Source organism: Microtus ochrogaster, chromosome 15 (genome assembly GCF_000317375.1).
Source record: "Microtus ochrogaster isolate Prairie Vole_2 chromosome 15, MicOch1.0, whole genome shotgun sequence".
NCBI classification, from domain to species: domain Eukaryota; kingdom Metazoa; phylum Chordata; class Mammalia; order Rodentia; family Cricetidae; genus Microtus; species Microtus ochrogaster.
This window is the reverse complement of record NC_022017.1, coordinates 36410657-36431579: the sequence shown is the minus strand read 5'-3', so window position 1 is coordinate 36431579 and position 20923 is coordinate 36410657. Positions and strand designations below refer to the sequence as shown.

At 35.2% G+C, this 20923-nt stretch overlaps 1 protein-coding gene across 6 annotated transcripts in view; it reads left to right on the top strand.

The window, feature by feature from the left end:
* Positions 1-20923, top strand: part of Phf20l1 (PHD finger protein 20 like 1) — a 68187-nt gene that overhangs the window by 30483 nt on the left and 16781 nt on the right. For all 6 annotated transcript variants that reach the window (XM_013348923.2, XM_013348922.2, XM_013348921.2 and 3 more), the window contains 6 exons: positions 1131-1213; positions 4617-4866; positions 6848-7036; positions 7288-7497; positions 15012-15068; positions 16412-16519. In XM_013348923.2, the coding sequence (XP_013204377.1) occupies positions 1131-1213; positions 4617-4866; positions 6848-7036; positions 7288-7497; positions 15012-15068; positions 16412-16519 (897 nt within the window). The remainder of the gene's footprint in view (positions 1-1130; positions 1214-4616; positions 4867-6847; positions 7037-7287; positions 7498-15011; positions 15069-16411; positions 16520-20923) is intronic.

Sequence of the window (20923 nt, the reverse complement as noted above, 5' to 3'; positions counted from 1 at the left end):
TCAAAATAGGTGGAGTACCAGTCACTGATGTATCAAAATCATTGTTTTCTACTGAGCCTCCACTTCATACTCAGCTGTAGGTATTCAGCTTTCTAGTAAAGCCAGTGTGCCTTCTGCCTCATGTAATATTTATCTCTCTTACTACTTTAGGGAGGCCATGTGAATATTTGTGTTCCCATCTAGGTCACTTAATACCTTTGGGATAGTTACTTGAGAAAGTCAGGCCATGTTGCCTTGTGAGTAGCTCTCTATCCTGTAGTGTTTGAAGGAACTCTTTCCCTTCTATGAAGTAATGTTAACAGTTTCAGTAATAAAGCTGATTAAAAATTGCTATATCATGTTTACTATTGGTACCACTTGTTATATGTTTCCTCTTCTAAAGAAAGAAGCCATAAAACCAAGTATTTGTCATTTTAAAGTCCTGATAAACCTGGTCTCACAGAAAGTACTGAATGAATGAGCAAAGAATTGTATTCAACTAGATGCCTTTATTAATGAAGGCAGCCGAATTTTGATGTTTTTTGAAAATAGCTGTATTATAAATCAAGAATTCTATCTTCTAAAATTAGGTGTTAGTGATAGAACTTTTCATTTTGTCACCATTTATAGAATGAAGTTGTAGGCCAGGTGTTCAAATGACCCATATACTCTTCCCCTTTTATATAAAATGGGTCCATGAAATGGTCTTGAAACTTTTGTAGGAAAATAAGACATAAATGAGCACTGATACAAATGCACAAAGTTTAGGTTAAAAAATATAGGTTGGAATTAAAATTTAGTAATACTTTTTTAAAGTTAGCAAGATGACAGAATGATATTCTACTCTGTTTTATGAGTATTAGCAAAATAGACTATCTTTATCTGGACTTTGAAGCCAGAAACTTTTTCCCCAAATAAGTGTGTGTATTTAAGGATCTCAAAAGTAATATCTAGAAAAATACTACCCAAGTATGTGAACAACTCTCAATATTGACTTAGTCTCTTGTTAAGGGTGTTTGCATTTTTTAAAAGATAGCATTTTAATACTTTCTATATATGGGAAATTTTATCTGCTATCATTTTAGAAGTTTATTATGCAGAAATTACTAATTTTTTTTCTAACAAGCCATTTCTCTGCAATTCTTCTCAAGGTTTGTTGGCATCCAAAGCTGTTGGGGTAGATGGTGCTGAAAAAAAAGAAGACCGCACTGCAACAGCTCCAGTCCTGGAGCAGGTATGAAATGGTAGCATTTGATTGTTTCACGTCCCACTGGAGTGGTCACGGAGCTGTAGTACCCACGTGATTGCAGTTGTCCCTCTGATCAGATATGGGAATAGAGCACTGACTCATTGATGATATATTTTTATCTCTGCCTTCTCCCGAGTATGCAGATAAACTATGGACTTCATTAGCTTATGTTTCCCATAGCCTGATATTAACGCCATTGTCTCCAAAATTAGAAGGCTTGGAGACAGGCGTCCCAGGGTATGAGCTTCCAGCTGGACACCTTTAGCTTTCAAAAAGACCCTTACACAAATACTTTTTATTTGTGAGTTTAAACAGGGTTTTTTGACATCTAATTAAACTTCTTTTATAAGAAGTTTCTTTTTTATTGTAACAGTTGGTGTTGTTAGACTGTGTTTTATGAATTGATCAATGAGCCATAAATTTTTTGCTAGGATGTATATTTTAATAACTACAATAAAAAGAGAATTTAAAAATCGTTTAAGGGTCTGTCTTAAACCACCTAATAGAGAAATTTAAAACTGAAGGCTACGGTTGCTAGAATTGGCCGTGTCTACCTTTGAGTTCCCACGATACTGTACATAATGAGCTGTGCATGCGTTTCCATCCTCTAAGGGCTGACCTGCTTAGGCACTGTACGAACACAGTAATAGCCATAACTGGATTTCTTTGGTTCTCCTGTTTTAAAATCTGAGCCTTAATGTAGTTTCAATATACCCTTTTTGTATTAATTTTCTTTATTAGTAGCCTAGTAAAGAAGACTTTAAAATGAGTATCTTTTGTTCTTCTCTATATATGTTTAAAGAATAGCCCAAATTTAATTGATATTGTATTGAGTTTTTCAGTGTTTATTCAGGCCTGATTTGAAAGCAGTAAATTGTTTTGGTGCCTCCATTAATGTTGTATTAAATCGGTGGTCTTTTAAATTGATCAATATGTCAATGACTCATACTTTCTGGTTTTCTATCAGCATCAAATGGTTAAGTCTTTGCCGTATTGTCAGTATACCAACCAAATTTTAAATAACTTTTTTTACTGTGTATGACTATATTCAAGGTCCCAGATATAACAATATTTTGTACTCCTACAACTGTTACGTTATACTCAGAATGCAACATATCAGGGACTTGGGTAATAAAATATTTCTGGAAAATTCATTACAATGTCAATCTTTCATTACACATAATCTTTGAGGTAAATGTGATTGTGAAAATTAATATATGTGGAAGTTAGTTTAGAGGTCAGTAACCAATTCAGAAAATCAGTTTTAAAAGGAAATTAGAGTGACTCGGCTATTAGTACTTGCATAATTCAAGACTTTTCAAAGTCCTTAGCAATTTTGTAACAGAGACCAATAATCATTAATGGAACCTTTGTAAACTGTTCTAGAGTTTAAGGAACATCATGCTGTTCCCTCTTTTTTTTTTTTTTTTGTTATTCAGGTTGATTTCAATGTGAAAATGTTTTGTAACCAAACTCTTCATTTTTATGCTATATGTTAGCCTTGCTTCTAAGCTAAAAAGCCGAGTTATAAAACTCTTAACTATCTCAGTTGGTATCAGCAAGAGACCTAAATGAGTTTTGATTGTTGCTAACTTCTGTTGTCTAAGAAGTTATATTGCCAGTTATGACAGATTGATAACATGCCTATAGCCACAATTTGCTGTGCTAATGGAGTTATAGATTCAAACTATGGTCTTGGACCCCATTATCAGATTATTAGCTATAGATTACTTAATTGTATTAGGGAAATGTCATGTTATATTTACTTTTGGATAAAACTTGCATTTGATGCATAATAATTCAGTAAGATTTAAATATGTTAATTTGTCCTTGTTTAGAAGTTAAGCACCTTACCAAGTTATTAATTTAAGTTTTAAAATCTTGTTTTATAACTTTGTAACTCAAGAGTAATGGATGCTGTAGTGATGTCTCTCACATATGTGAAGATGAACAATAAAATTGTTTATTTACAAGTAATGGCTCTAATTACTTTCCTGGCAACACCTTTTATGATAAGCTTAGGAATACTTTCCAGTCATGGAGTTCTTTTTCAAATGAAAGTTCCACTTGCACACATTTATAGTGAAGAAATTCAAGAGTAGAAAATGAAAGTTGAATGAATGGGACACTTGACACAGGCCTTTTTATGTCAGATCCTAAGCATGCCATCTTAGAACATTCAGTGATGCCATATTTAATATCAAATATATAATTTCCCCCCCCAGAGTCTGTGTAACTTTTATTTTAATGAGAACAGAATTATTTATTTATTTGATTCCCAGCAATGATCTTTTATATTCTAGAAAACTGAAGATTACAAATTCAATGATCATCCCCCTTTCCCAAATACATGGAAATTAAACAATTTCTTGGGGACAGGCATGTTATTCATAGGACTAGTGACTTTACTCGTTATAGTAGCTTGCTATAATACCAATTTTTAGAAGTTTGTATCTCATTTTGCTGTCAGATATCAGCATGAAAATCGGTGTAGGCATTGCAGTATGACAGAATGTGGACCAACTGTGGCTGCTTTCTGTTGTCTTTAACAGTCGATACTTTCACACTTATTTTTACATGTCCAGGGAATTTTACTGCCACGTGAATAAAATGTTCTTAAAGAACTGACAAAAGTTCTAATTTTTTAAAAAGTATCAGTTGGCAGGAATAAGGTAAAAACTCATCTAAGAATGCGACGTATTTTGTTTTTAAATCCAATGTTTTAACTTACACTTTATCTTTTTTATGTTGTTGTTGTTGTAGTTGTTGCTTGTTCTGTATTGTTTTTTAGTCTTTTAACTCTCTACTGCTGGTGGCTCTGATTTCATGATGCATTTTGCTTATGAAACTAGCTTTCAGCACTAAAATGAGTTAAAGAGAATGTTTTGTTGATTTGGTCATTGTTTTCCTGTTGAGATCTTTCTTTAAAGGGAAACTGTCTACTGAGACAGTCACACACTGATGACAGAGGCTGCAAAAACTCTTCTAAAAAGCAGACGTTTGAATGTATTCCTTCAGAGCTTCAAAACCTGGAATACTTATTTTCATTCACTTAGCTGATAGTAATAAGATTGACAATTACAGTTTCAGAAGAGAGAAATTTCAAACTAATACTGAAAAAGTTTGTCCAATAGGATATTTAATATGGAAGAATTTCATAGGCATTAAAAACAGACTCATAGTTGACAGTATCCCTTTAAAGACAGCCTAGTCAACTTTTAGTTCATAATTTGTGGGGTTCGTTTTGGTTTTTCATTTGTAATAGAAATGTTATATGTTGCTTAACAATGTTTTTGGATACTAAAGTTGCATAACAATCAAAAATAGACTACAAGAAGAAAAATGAAGAAACCAAAATAAAAATATCAATTTTTTATTATTTATTCAGGCGATTTCACCTAAACCTCAAAGTCAGAAAAAAAATGAAGCTGTCATTAGCAGTTCTGCCAACACTCAGAAACCTGCACTGTTATCCTCAACTTTGTCTTCAGGGAAGGCTCGCAGCAAGAAATGCAAACATGAATCTGGAGAGTCTTCTGGGTGTATAAAAACCCCTAAGTCACCACTTGCCCCAGAATTAATACAAGCCAAGGATTTGACGCTTGTATCTCAGCTTTCTTCAGTGATAAATAAAACTAGTGAGCACAGACTTTACAAATAGTTACTTATCCTGTAAGATAGATTCAAAGCAGTTTTGTTGTAGTACTATTGTTTTTTATGAAGTTGCTTTTTGAAAACTCAAAAATTAAGTGGATATGACAGAAAGCTTAAAACTAATTCCAGAGTAGAAATCATGGACATTTCCCACTGCTTTACTGTTCCCAGTGTGTAGTGCACTCTAAGAAGCCCTGCCATCGCATGACAGGAGCCCCACTGCGGTTGTACTCTCCTCAGCTAGTAATACAAGGCCTGATTCATTACAAAAAACAGACAAACAAAACACCCCTGGAAACAAAAGAACTGTACAAAGACCCTTGGTGGATGTTTTACATAACTCCTCATTCCTCCTGTGGCCAGGTAGGAGGCATCTCCTTTTACCTGTAGTTCCCCAGTGCACTTTATATATTTATTCTTATGTTAACAAGGCAGCCTTGAATCCTGTCTCACTCTTAGTGAAAGGAGAATGCCTTCTTGGTTATAAAGATTTGACTGCTGGCTACCACCATTTCAGTGTTAGATGTTTAAAAAAGGGTTTTTGTTTTTTGTTTTGTTTTTAACATGGATTTGGCTAGATAAAGATAAGGTTTATTTGACCCCAGGTTTAGCATTCAGAACAGTTATCTGGTGCATGTCTAGCTAGGTGACACTTTACTTTTGCCCCTTTATTCAGCAAATAGATTAGTGTTGTAATCAGGAAATAAGAATGGCAGATTTCCTTCTTTATTGTGTCTTCCAGAATAATGATATTGGCGTTTGGAAGACTTTATTAAACATGCTAATCTATTTTTCACTCAGTTCTCACATTTATCATTAAGCCACATATTTTAAACTTTGACCAGTCTGTATCTTTTAATAAATAAGGAGAAACAAAGGGAATAGAAAATCTTATCTCTGAAACTTCTTTATAAAAGAACATCAGTAGAAGTCATTAGATTATCACCACACCAAAAGGCATTTTATCTTGAAGTTATTTTTTATATTAATACAACCACAGTATCATAAAAGTTACATTTGTCTTTTGATTTTTCCCCATTATCATCTTGTCTTTTTTCATTATTTTTCATTGTTATCCTTAAATACTCAAAGCACCAGCTCCTTTAAACTACTTCTTTCTAAATTAGCAATACTATATTACCTATACAATCCTACCTACTATATAATTCAACAATTCATAGTCCAGGGTAAAAGAGGAACTCTCAAGTGTTAAAGAATCATCCAAACATTTGGGTTAATATTGCTAAAAGTTAAATAAATGATACAATTAGTTGTTGGAACAATTGAAAATATTTAAGGGCAAGAATAGTGTCGTGTTAATTATAGTCTAATTTGGCCATAATAAGCACATTGGTTTGTTTGTGTTCAATTTTTTGAATGAATCAGGCCCCCAATTTCTGTAAGAGTCCATGTGGGAGAGTAAGGATGGGATAGGTTATTTGCAGTAGCTTCACTTGGGGAAGGAAAGAAAGCAAAGCACCAACTGTGTAATGTATGTACAAGCTGTCACCTGTGCCCCTGCCTTCCTTTCCCTTTAGATTGCTTAGGCTTGCTATGTAGCAAAAGAATTTCTCTCCCTGCTTTCTCCTTTCTCCCTTTACCTGCCTCCCCCTATTTTTGCTTACAAGATACTACTTTCCTGAAGGCAAATGACAGTAGCACAAGACTCCACTGTTGGAGAGCCCTTTCCAGTCTCACACTGTGGGAGAGCTACTGGAAATGAATATCCCATAGAACTGTCTTAGAGTTCTAGTAGGGTTAGATTTTAGAAGTTCTGATGAACTAACTTTTTTGTGAAGAGGGCACTTTTTGATTGCCTCTGGAATGTTCCATTTCTTGTGGTTATCTAGTAGCAGTACCAGAGGGCAGAATATGGCTCATTTTTTTCCCCCGCTTATCTCCTTAAATATTATAAGATGATCCTGGTATGTATCTGCTTCGTGAACATTGAAGATCTTTTTCTAGGTCCTCCACAGCCTGTGAATCCCCCTAGACCTTGCAAGCATAGTGAGAGGAGAAGAAGATCTCAGCGGTTAGCCACCTTACCCATGCCTGATGATTCTCTAGAAAAGCTTCCTTCTTCCTCTTCAGCCACTGATGGGAAAGTATTCTCCCTCAGTTCTCAGAATCAGCAAGAATCTTCAGTACCAGAGGGTAATGTATATTGATTTCCTATAGAACCAAATGTAAAGGAAGATAAATATCTAACAACAATTGTTTGAACATTAAGTTTTCTTCTTAATGTCTCTTGGACTTAAAAGCACTTCACATATTCTACAGATACCTTCTGGTGTCTTTTTTTTTTGCCAGGCACTGTGTAAATACCAGTGATCTATACTGATATGAACTGAGCCATTTTGTCTGTATTAATATTATGGTTTTCTTTTCCTTTTGATTTTATATAGTACCTGCTATCGCACATATGCCACTCCAGAAGCTGGGACCCTGTCTTCCTCTTGATTTAAGTTGTGGTTCAGAAGTCATAGCACCTCAAGCCCCAGACTCCTCCTCTTCTGGTGGTGAATGTTCCAGGGAAGGAAAGGAGGAGCCACAGTCATTTGCAAATCCCTCCTCCAAAGTAGTGAGTGATGTAAAAGGAGCTTCAGCAGCCTCTGGTAAGGAAGCTCTTAGTTAAGTTTGGCCTAAACATTTTGATATTTAGTTCTACTTGATTAATACAAAATTCCACTTCTAAGGACTTTTAAGGCTGGGTCAAACTACCAAGTTTTAGGTCAACTAAGGCGATATAGCAAGACCCTGTCTCAAAACAACAAGAAATAGATTGTATGAAATCCTTACTTTTATAATTAGAAATTATTAGTTAAATAAAATTGCAGAAATTCTTATTCATGAAGCAAGAAGATACTTCAGGGGATGAGTTCTTAGGTTTACAAATGTTGGTAGAATTTAAATCTAAATAGAATCTAGATTGAGTTTAATTGTGTTACCTGTGTCATAAGTGTATGTCCATGTTTGGAGACAGAATATCCTGTCTGAATATAATTTATTATTACATTTTGGGTGTGACCATGTTTAGCTCATTTTTAGGTAATGTCATTGTTTATAATCCAAAAACATGGGTGGTAATTTTTTTGTTAAGTTGATCTTTTAAATCTAACATGGTTCATATTTCTTATGTAAAGTTGCAACATTTTATTTAGAAATATTATAATTTTAAAGTTTCATAAAAATAATATATATGTGTATATATACACACATATATAAAATTTTCAGAAGTCAAATAGTACTTTTCCTATTTGTTGTCTTCTTCCCAAGTAAATTATTAATTTGGAACTGGCTGGTGAGAGATTGGAATCAAGTTAGATCAGGAGACAAATACAAAGTAGCTAAATGTGTTGGCAATAATTATGTTTAACAACATCTTCCACAAAGAATGTGGTGGCAGCTTCTTGGATGAAGCCAAAATATAGTTTGCTTTGTTCTGTCCATGCTACACACTAAAAAAATGACATCAGTAGCTTAATTTAATCTGCTGCCTTTAACTTGTTCTTTCTTTCAAAGTAGTAATGTTAGTATTCTCAAGTACATAATTATCTACAATTCCATTTTACCTATAAAGATTTAAATTGGTTTATAAATGATGATGTTTCCTTATTTTTTTTAAAAAAAGCCCACATATGAAAATTGGTTGGTTTTGATAGTTTTTCATTGCGCAGATCTGATCTGTTGTCCTTAGATATTCATCTTATCCTGATCTTAGAGTAATTCAGTTCATTTTCTCCTTTTTTTACACAAAATTCCTGACTTATCATTGACCTTTCAAGGAAGTTTTCCTCGTAAAGATCCCATGTACTATTTTAATGGTCTGTAACTCCTCACTGCATTCAATATATGAGAATGATCTTAATGTCATAATAACATGTACCTACTGGAAAAATGATTTTTTGATGTGTATGTGAAGATATTTGTATGTTCCTTAAAATACATTTTTGAATTGATTGTAATAAGACTGAAGTACAGATCAATAGAAGTACGTGTCATAAATAGTGTCATGTAGGACTGGAGTGATGGCTTGATAGTTTAAAGAGTACTGTACTCTTCCTGAGAGCCCTGCCTTTAATACCAAGCAAACACATGGCAGCTCACAACCATCTGTAACCTCACTTCCAGGGGATCCAGTGCCCTCTTCTGGCCTCTTAAAAATATAGTACAAATGTGGTGCATAGACATGCAGGCAAATACACCTTTTTAAAAAAAAAAAATGTCCCGTCAACCATATTGTTTATTCCAAACATCGAAACAGTGTTTGTACACTAAAATCCTTTCTCTAGATGATTTTGCTTCTAACCAGGAGATAGATTAACTGGGTCCTCTTTTGTTTGGTTTGGCTGTTTTCCCTTTAAATTTCTGGCAGATTTGTAGCTATATGATTGACTACCTTGGAGAGGTAGTCATAATGTTCATAATGTTGAATTATGCAAGAGCAAAGAGAAGGCACAACCATTGTCTTCTCTTTTAAAATGATAGCAGTAACTGGAGAGTTTGGTGGGATGTAGGTCAGTAGGTAAAGGATTCACCCTTTCCACATCACATGAGTGTAGAAAGAATCAGGTTTCTTCAGCATATAAAAAAGAGCAGTGGACATGGCAGTAGTAGAAGTAGTGTGTACAGCAAAAAGGTCTGGAGGGTTGGGAAACTGGGAGGGAATGACCCATTTTAGAAGGATCTTCATGGGGTTAGCATCTGTTACATTGCTTGTAGTTTTTTAGCAAGTGATTCCTGCTATTTAAATGTGGGTGATCCAGTTTGAAGTGTTCAGTCCTGGGCAGTTAGAGCCACTCACATGTAATTTCACATCATGCAATTTGGATGGTATGCATGAGGACAACTCTGTGGCAGCTGGTTGTGGCTAGTTTTGGTTGGCTGTTCTGTTTTGGTAACAGGAGCTCTGTTTTCCTGTTTGAGGAATACTCTAGGACTAGATTTGCACTGGAGACTCAGCCCATCTTTGTCTCTCATTCATGCCGTCCCCTCCACAGAAACTAAAAATAGCAAGACAATTTCCAAAGAAAGTGAAAACTTTGGATTTTCATGCACATTTATAGATCTGTTTGTGGAACTGTAATCTTATTGGTATGCATGTAAGTGAGCTTAACATTTTACGAGCACAGTGCTCAGCAGTTTTGCTTGTTTTTGTTTTTGAAGAGAAAGGTTTGTTTGGCTTGTAGTTCTAGGGAATATAAAATGAGAAGACAAAATGGCAGGAGCGTTTGACAGTTCATCTTATCACGTTCACAGTCAGGAAACAGACGGATGAACGCTAGTGTTCTACTTGCTTTCCTCTTTTAATTCAATCCAAGACCCAGCTCATGAAATGGGGTTACCCATGTGTAGGCTGGGTCTTCCTACCTCGGGTACTCTAGATATTTGCTTAAAACAAGCAAATGCATAGTTGTAAGCTAGCTACTTAAAGTTGGGATGTACAAAATCATGTATAGTGTATACAGGGTATTTGAACGGGGTAAGAATTCGTTTCTGTGACTCGTGAATTTTTTTCTTTTTGAAGAAAGTAGTGCAGTTTATGCTGTATTTTTTATTTAAAATTGGGTCCATTTGTTTACTTTCAGTGAACTTCTGTGTGGTCTGCATGCTTTTTTCTCTTAGTGTTTTTCTGTTGTGGTAGTAGCTTTTTGTTTTGTTTCTTTGAAACATGATCTCAGCTATGTCCATAGCTCAGGTAGTATGAAATATAATATGTACCCTGAACCGGTTTGGAAGTCTCAGTTTTCTTGCTTTAGCTTCCAGAGTGCTTAGATGGTAGGCATGTGCCATCATATCTGGCTTTCTTGATATTTTTGTTACCTAAATGTTCTATACTATCTTGAAGTTATTTTGAATTTCTGTTTGTTCCCTATATTGATGTACATCTAGAGTCAAAGAGCCAGGTTTTTGTTTCTTATTTATGTATGCATGTAAATGAGTGTATGTGTACATGCATTTGGTGGGTGTTTACCTAATTATAAAAATAAATTCTGTTTCTCTATTTTAAACCTTCTCTATAAGGAATTGCTTACAAGAACTTTATTGGCAGCTTTTTAAACTAGAAACTCCTGGGGAGCTTAACTGGTGAGAATGATAGTTAACTGGGAAGTAGTTTAGCAAACTTAGGACTCTTACCAGGTTAAACTTTGCTTTTAATTGTTTTTCCAATAGAGATTATGAGCTTGCACTAATTGATCTACATTCTTCCACTGGGATGGATGCCTACATGACTGACTCTCAGGTTCGGAATATTGTTGCTGCCCACTTTAGCAATAAGTTAAAATAAAAGAAAAAGAAATGGTACTTTTCTCAAAGTTAAGATATCAAAACAAAATAACAAAAATACCCAACACCCTTGATTTTGTGTTATGATAAGTATCAGAATGCTTTTTCTAATAGCCAGTGAATCAGAGAAAGAGATTCAACTTCAGAAATCTTACTTCTCTTACTCTCTGGGAGGAAAAGTAGATCAAGTTTCTTAAGAAGGATCTTTTTCAAAAGAAACCTTTCCTGACCTGGGTCTGAGGATATCTGTGTCCTGTCTAAATCTTGCCTAAGGTAAAGGACACAGTACCAGGGACACAGAAGCTGCACTCAGGATACTCCGCATTTACAAAGAAATGAAGTTAGTAACTGAAATACACATATAAATGAGAGCTACTTATTGGAAGATAAAGAATTCTTAAGCATTAGAAGTGGGGCAAAGAGAGATAAGTCAGTGGGTAGAGGTGTTACCTAAGCTTGAGATTTGGGGTTTCAGTCCCTGGTCCATGAGGTGGAAGGGAAAACTGGCTCCAGTCAGTAAATTGTCCTCTGATCACCAAGTGCACCATGGATATGTATACACACACACACACACACACAATAAATAGTTTAAATAAACATTTGAACGTTTAAAAAAGAGACACAAGATATGTTGTATACAAGGGAAGAAAATAGAAAATAAGGCCCCCAGAAGCCCTCAGACCAAGAAGAAGGTGTGCTATTACTAAGGTGACAGGAACCATCTGCTTGCCCTCTGTTCTCACTTTATTTCAGCAAAATTGAAATCATTTACTTTCTTAGCACTTTTTTTAAATTTTTATAATGGGAATTTTATAGTAGGTAATGTCTGTGGCAACTTCCAGCTCTGAAGTTTAGATTATTTATTTATTGTATCATTCATCATTCATTTCAAGAGTCTAAAGTCATTTGAAAGAAAAATCATGATATGACAATATTAACTTTCACTTATAATTTTCAAATAGTTTTAGAATGGTAGCCATTCTTAAGTAGCCTCCATTAAGATAAAATTGGAATTAATATATTGTATGAGTATAATTTTAAACAATTTTAGTTAGTCCTATATTGGGAGGCACATTGTAATATACCTTTATTTTTATATTTTTGAGTAAATCAGTAGAAAATATCAAGAAATATTTGTTTTATTACAGAGTATTTTAGTTAACGTGAATACAAGTATTAGACTGATAAACATATGAGCACTATATCGTTATATTATCAGAATGTACATTATCAGGCCATTCAACTTTTGGCAAATTTAGTTTAGTTTTAGATGAAATTCAATGTAATTTCTTGAATTCATTGTAAATAAAATGTAAAAGTAATAGGCATGTAAATGTGTTGATTGTCACAGTTAATGAGGAGAGACCTCTGATAAATCTTTGGTAATGAGTCCAGGGATTGCATTATCTGGTTAATGTAAGCATGTGTTATCACCAAGAAAGCCATAGATGGGTCTGAGACTACTCTAAATGAGGATGGCAGTAGGTCCACATGCTCTTGACTGTGACTACCTTTTAAATGGCATTCATTTCTATCTCAATATTTGATTCTGACTCTACATTTACTGTTTAACAACCGTTTAAAGTTTTCCAGAACTTTTCGAAACAAAGCTGAAATTGTGTTTTCTGTTATCTGCTCTCCCCCCTCCCCCCACACCCAATTTTCATGGCTTTCCCCCCGGGATTACATTTTGTTGCACTCTCGAAGCTGGAAGACTTACTCAGCGCTCCTCACTCTGCAAATGTGTATAGGAGAGTGGTCAGGCTTCTCCTTTTCTTACTGGAGTCAGGAAAGCCCTTTGCTTTTGTTCTTGTATTACAGTGGCTCTAAGAATTTATTTGAAGAAAGTGTCCTCTTGAGAAAATTTAAGAGCATTGTCCTTTGTACTAATACCCTAATACTTAGGTTTGCAAATTGTAGCACGTGATATTATAATAACAATCATAGTTTATAAAACCACTTGTATTCTTTTGTTGAATCTAGAAAAGGTCTGTTTGGTTTTTCTATATGTAGGTACTTCTAAAAATTTTGCCAATATTGCAGATCTCTGTGTTCGTTTTAATGTCCTTTATCATATAAAATACTGATAACCCCAAATTAGTTCCCAGTTTTGTTTTTGAAAGCTGACCATCTGTGAAGTCTTAGGCAGGAAGCCGGCATAGTCTGGAACTTGCTTTCCTAGAACCACTCAGAATGGCTGAGTTTTTTCCGGTGCCATCCCCTGGTCTGCAGTGCTGGACTGCTGCCATTACTATCTGTGTGCTCCACCTGTCTGAACTCCCTTAACATAGATAATTTAATGGTTCTTTTGACATCTCTCTCTCACCTGAAGCAATCCTAAATCCTAGATATCTTTCACCGGGATATTCAGCAATCCAGATTAGGAACATAGGAGATGGAATCATTGTTAACTTTTCTTCTGCATGTTATGCCACCATTATGGCCTAAGCAGCACTTTTCCCTTTATTTGATCTGTAAATGCTTTCTTAGTTTTAAGAAAAATACATTTTTTTTGCAGTTTCCATGGTCCAGTAGTCAGCAGAAGGAAGTAATGAATGTGTTCAGTCATCTTGATAAAAGGGGCAATGTTACTGTGTTTATTTTTGCTGTGAGGTCTCTTTCATTCTTTCTGTCACAATCAATGTGATGATCATTATTCTTATTAATCTGAAACTTTCTAGAGCCTTGTTGCCACTTAAATTGAGTAATATTTTGATAGTTTTATATTTAAGCCATATAAAATATATTACATGGTTAGTATAAATTGATTTTTAAAAATCAAGAAGAAATCTAATAAGTGGAATTTAATAAAAATGTATTTCATATACTCCAGTATTTTTCTTAGCCACAAACAACCCAAGCCATAAACAAGACATTGAGAAATGTTGAGCCAAGTTGTGAAGCTTCATTAAGGAAATCTGGTGCTTTAGTTATAGTTAGTGAGGTACAATATTTTTGGTTCTAATTGGGTAATATATATCATTAACATGGTATATTTTTATTATATGTGTACCCTTGCATTTCACATTTATGTACTCTAAAAATAATTAGCAAAATAGTTCTGTTTGGGTTCTTTATGTTACCTAGCAATAAGGGATTCATATGGATGATATACAAGTGATATTCACATATACTACCTTGATTTTATGGAACAAGAGGTCAAATATCAGTTTACATGGTATTAAAATAAGTTATATGTTTTTGAAAGCCAGTATCTATGAATTTGAATATTTCCTTTGAGTATTCTGAATAGTATCTGTATTCCAGATTGTCACAGAAGCAGCAGTGATAATATGGGTTAGCCATTCAAAAAGCTGTCGGTACCTTCTAGGTTGTCTAAGGTTGTGGTACTGCATCAACCTTCAGTGATGGTTAAGGACCTTTTCAAAACTTCTCTTTATGGTTAGAGCCCTATTTTCGCTATTTCTGAAATAGTGCAGCTTCAAATAACCCACTCCCAAAGAAAAAGTAAAGCAACATACTTACCAGGCACCAGCCTAAGCATTTTGCATACTCTGTTTCATACAATCTTAAAAGAACGTTGGTAGGTACTCTTACTCATATTAGCAATAAGGAAACAAGTACAGAGGCATTAAGCCACAAACTCGAAGCATATAAGTAATGCATTGTAGAGGCCAAGCATTCAACCCAGGCGGTATAAAGGAACACAAATATTCCTTGAATAAGTTTTGGTTACTAGTTCAGGTGATAAAATCATGCAGACCTTCTGGAGGTAGGGAAGGATTCTTATTTAGAGTTTTTCAAACAATAGTGATTTTAAAAACTGTATCATATTTTTATCTTTCTGACTAAATTTACATCTTGTCCCCCTAACCCACAGGAATATCGAAAACAGAAAAAAAAGTGAAATTGGAAGAAAAAAGCTCCACTGCATTTGGTATGGACAGAAAGTAATCTTTAAGCAAAAGACTAGAAAACTTGACAGAGGACAGCATCTGTCTCTTCCCCGCCCTGCTAGTGCTCCTTACTGTGCCGAGAACATCTGCTTCTGTGTAACCTAGTTCAGCATCAGAGGCAACCACTCTCCAGGGCATAGTCATACTCATGTGTGTTCTGTGGGGGTTCTCTGAGTAATTGCTTCTGAACGTCTCCGATTAAAACTATGGATAGCTGTTTAAAAATAAACCTCTATCTAATACTGAGACTTAGAGTAATGGGTGATATGTTAAAATAGTCATTCTTTTCACACGTTCTTCGGTATGCCTTATTAAAAGGTGACTGACTTTTCTACTGTCTTTTCTACCTTATGTTGAGTAATGACCAAAAGTCAAGAAATGATGGGTGACAATATAAAGTATTATTTCAGTTAGCTAGCTGGAGTCATTGAAAATTGACTTAAAATAATTAGAAAGGCCGGGCGGTGGTGGCGCACGCCTTTAATCCCAGCACTCAGGAGGCAGAGGCAGGTGGATCTCTGTGAGTTCGAGGCCAGCCTGGTTTACAAGATCTAGTGCCAGGACAGGCTCCAAAGCTACAGAGAAACCCTGTCTCGAAAAAACTAAAAAAAAAAAAAAAAAATTAGAAAATTGTAGGCTAGCCCATTCTGAACTGGAAAAATCGCTTCTAGAATATCTGTTCAGTTTAATTTGAAATACAGTGTTCTGATATATTGCTTAGACATATTTATCTTCTTTAAAGTAGATATGATTAAAGAAAAGAATGCTTTTTGGAGTTTAGAATAATCAATAGAATGAAATAATTTTTTTCTTGTTCTTTTCATTTATGTATACCAGGGGAAATACTTAAATATGGAAGGAACTATGTATAGATTAATTTGATTAAAATTAATTTTGCTTTTCTTTTCTGGAGGAAAAAAAGCCATCCATCTTTTAAAAACTCATTAAAACCTTATTAAATCATATATAGGACTGCTGATTCTCCATAATGAGGTCTTTTTTAAATTATGGGCTTTAACTTCTTGGCACATAGTAGGAATTTTAGTTTATTACGCATTTAAAGATTTTAACTACTGTCTGTGTTAACTTTAAGGTGTCAGGAGTTGGGATTTTTCAACACTGCTAATGAAGATCCCCTCTTATAGTCCAATAAGCTAAGCAAGAGTTCCAGACTCATGACACGAACAGTTTAATTGAATCCGTCCACTCTGGGCAGGTGACTGGAATCACTGATGAAAACATACATGCTGCTTTGAGGGTAACCACAAAGGAGCAACTAAGGATCACTCATGATTATTGAAGGATTTACTTTTATTTGTTTTAGGCAAAAGGAAAGAAAAGGATAAGGAGAGAAAAGAGAAGAGAGACAAAGATCATTACAAATCAAAGCAGAAGAAAAAGAAAAAGAAGAAAAAGAAATCTAAACAGCATGGTGAGTATGCTGAGATCTGTTTTACAGTATTTTGAGATTGTTCAACTCTCCTTTTCTCCCACCAAAGTAGGGGTATGATAAGGTAATCCACCATGTTGTTAAGAACTGAGACATTCTTGTAACTTTCCTTTGTCTTGTCATCCCAAAACCATACAAGTCTGTTCTATAAACTAAGTCCCAGCTGACTGGAGTCTTTTATTTTCAGCAATATGGTGGAGTAAGTACTATAACCACAAGCCCTTTAACATGATGAAGACAGTTTATTTCCCGCACCGTATATGTGTGTATGTGTAAATGTATATGTGTACATGGTCTTTTTTCTTTTCTTTCTGTCTGTGTGTCTATGTATACAGTCATGTATCCGTGTGCACTTGCCCATGAATGTCTGGAGGCCAGAGGTCAACATAGTATCTTCTTCTATAGTTCTCTTAGTTTTCGAGACAGGGTTCTTCACTGAACCTGAAGGCAAAGCTTTCCATTTCACCTAAACTAGCTGTCTAAGTATCCTCTGGGTTCTGAGAAGTTCAGCTTGCATCTTCAGACTTCTAAGCCAGGAGTGATTGCTCACACCTGCAGTCCCAGAACTCAGGAGGCAAAGGCAGGAGCATTTACACAAGTTTGAGGTCAGTCTGAGTTACATACTAAGTTTTAGAACAATGTGGGCTATGGTTTGAGATCTTGCCTCTAAAACAAAATAAAATGAAATAAAAATATTTCTAATATAAACACCAGAGAATAGTATGATAGGGTATAATTTTCTAAATAGGAGAGAAAAGAATATAGTAAATATACTATCTATATCAAAAGCCAATTTGACTGAGGATTTGAAACAATAGACTATAAATAAGGTATTAGAAATAAATATGTCATTAGTTATAATTTATAAGAATGAATGATAGGACTGAAGTGATAATGCAGACAATATACATACTTCAGTGCTTTGTAAGTGTGAGGACCTAAGTGTGTTCCCAGAGCTATATTTGTATTGATACTCATTAAACCTTTAATAAAGCTTATTTAACACATAATTTTAGGCAGAAGGTGTCATAGTAGCTAATCATAAGTAGACATATTTTTCAGATTTCAGCTCTCTCTGCAAATCTAAGTTTTCTACAGAATATGACATTTTCACATTCTCCAACTCTAAAACTGCCAGAGTAAATTTGAAGATTCAGTTTCAAATGAGTTGATAATCTTAAAACCACTTCTCAGGGAATTCTGAGCATCCTAAGCATTCCTGTGTCTACCTTGTTCCTTACCTACCCTCATCCCATGCTGTCCTTGTTCCTTCATGTATAACACTGCAGGATACATACCCTAGACAACCTCAGCTTGCGAGGTTGTATATACAATAGAGTATATATATATACACACACACACAATAGAGTAATGTAAATAAAGACCACTAACCAGGGTCGCTGAATAAGTGTCAACCTGCTAATGCAACTTCTGGATAAATTCTGGCCTCCGTGCTCAGGGCAGTGGCAACGACTGGTTCTATGTGTGTCAGATGTGTGCCAGTGCGCTGGTGTGCTCCACCATTCAGTACCAGACAGAAACACTGAATTGTGGAGAAGGGAAACAACTAGGGCAAAGCTGGGGACAGGGAAGATTTTTGAGCTGGAGGAAGTTACCCCCTTGGGGGAGGAAGAGTATTAAGGATTAGCAGAAGACAATCTACCCTTGGAGTGGGGATCAATTCAGTAACCTTTTATTAAGAGCCATTTTTAAAATTGCACCTTAAATTAATTCATCAATCTCCTGAAATAAAGACGTGGCCATACCTCTCATATTTTTAACACTTATTTGTATGTATGCATGTTAAAATGTGTATGGAAGTCAAAGGAAATCTTGCAGGATTCAGTTCCCTCTTTCCACCTTGTGGGGTCCATGGATCAAACTCAGGCTATCAGGTTTGGCTGCAGCATATTTATTTGCTCACTGAGTCATTTCTCTGGCCCATATATTTATATGTTGTAATAAAAAAAAAGTTTTTTCTACTTTTGTTTACAAGAGCTATGGCAAATATGGAGATCTTGCTATTTATAAATGAGAGTTGTTAAGTTTGGTTATCACCAATATCTTCAGTATTAATCATAAAGTTATTCTGGGTTGTTTGCATTCATCTTTGAGGTGTTTCTTTCACAGATAATTAATTAGAATGGTCTTTAAACAGAAAGAAAGATATTTCAAATGGCTGAAATTTTAAAGACACTTAGTGCTGAACAGTTCTTATTGTTGTCTAAGACTTATTCTAAATGTTCGAGTCTAACATTAGCACAGTGGGGGAATTTAATTCTTTTATTTACCACTCAGTGGTGTTTTGCATATCCTGTTTTATTTTTTGTTTACCAAACAGTATCTGAGGATTTCATTTATATGAATTTATTTTATTATGTTATCCTTTGAAGTGCAGCCTGATAGCTGCATTTTATAGCTAATGAGGCAAAGATTTGTTTATTTCATATAGCTACCAGGTAGTGAGAATCAGATTCAAGCCTGTACAGTAGGCTTCAGTCTTAGTTTTTAACTTTAACCATAAAGCTAGGTTGTTTATTTTACTTCCTTTGCCCTAAAGATTGCTTCAGACTGTATTCTTGCCTTGAACAAGTTTTCTCTTATCTCTGGTGGTATACTGAAATGTCCTGTCTTCACCTGTTAGTATAGGTGTCCTTTAGGAAAGTAATCATTTATTCAAGTAGCTCTTTATAATCATTCCATGCAGTAGTGGGTTAGCATAGGCTTTTATTATCAGAACTGCTTTTCCAGATATAAAGCTGACATTGTGTTCAGTATGTGCATGGTAAGTTGCCATTTGGGGATTTATGAATGACATTTTACCAGTTTTTAGCTTTGTTCCTTTTCAGAGGTCTATTCCATGTGTTTGTTACTATGAGACCAAAGGCCCTGGAGATCAAAGGAGAGTAGAGCTAGAGATGCCAAAATGCCAAAACTACAGTGGAAAGAGTTTCCTCCAATGAGCTTCAACACAAGCATTGGTGTATCTAGTGTAAGTGATAGGACACACACATAAATGCCTGGATAGCTTGATAGTTCTGTAACAGTGTTAGAAAGTCAGCCTCAAAGCTGGAGGGATCAAAGAAGGGCAGGATTGGTACTCTCACTTAACCCTTGCAACTTAAAAGACTTTTTTCCTGATAGTTAGAGGGGATTGAAGTGGAGATGTATATGTGGACTGTAGAATGCCAAGTCATTGTATTTATTTGCTAATATAGTATAGACCAATTAAGTGTTAGCTATGTTTGATTTTTAGCATCAAGTTACGATTTCTTTCACTATTATATTATTGGCCTCTACTTCATTTCCTTTTGCCCAGAAAGCAGTCACTATAAGTTACAGGTTTCATTTCTTGGGCATAACATTTACAACTGAGTAACCTTTGACAAATCATTTATATTTCCTATGTCTCAGTCTCCTCTCCTCTAAAATGGTTACTGCATTTTATGCTTCATCTGAGTAGCATCAGGATTAACTGAGGTTATCATTGTGCAGTGCTAGACACTGTATTTAGTATGATAATCACTGTTTCCATGCTTGCCTAGATGATAACGTGGAGTTATGCAGATGGCTCAGTTGCTGTCAAGTCATATTATGTAAAGATCACTCCATCATTTGATAACAGCAGGATGGGTTGGCAGTGTTCCTACTTCCTGTATCCTGGGATAGTAGAGAGAAACCTGGGCTTTACCAGACATTCCAGTTTCCACACATTTTAATTCTACTCCTCTTAGAGGTTATTGGTTAAGAGTGAGCTTACTTGAATCAGTCTTCCAGGACTTATGGGTGTGAATGCAGTGACAGTGGACTGTTTTGAACAGTGTACTCAATGTACTCGGCCTTGATTCTTTGATTCATAAAATAACATTAGTAGCCAAACCCAATTCACTAGAATTTTAAGAATATTAAGAGTTAATTAGCACACAAAACATACTTAAACTCTCATCTTTGCAGAGAGTCCTTAATTGGTGGCAGGTTAGTTATATACTAGTTTTTATGGTGATCATTGTGTAAGCTCTCCTAGACAATGGTTTACAAACCATCTTCAAATTTTGGAGGTCGGAAGTCCAAATAGTTCTCTAATCTAAATCCTTGATTCCTTTTTGGAGGCTCCAACAAATAGTCCATAAATAGTCAATGCTCCTTGCTTTTCTGGTTTTCAGAGGTTGCGGTGTGTCTTGGCTTCAGTCTTCTCATCTTATCTTCAAAGGAGCACCAGGCAGTCAGATCTTACCTGGGTTGATTCTTTTGCCTTTATCTTTTTGAAATAGGCTCCTAGGATTTCACTGAGCCCACAGGGATAGCTTGTTCCCTCCTTTACAGACATCCCATTAGTTTAATTCTATCTGCAACTTGAATTCCCCTCTACCATGATACTTAAGTGTG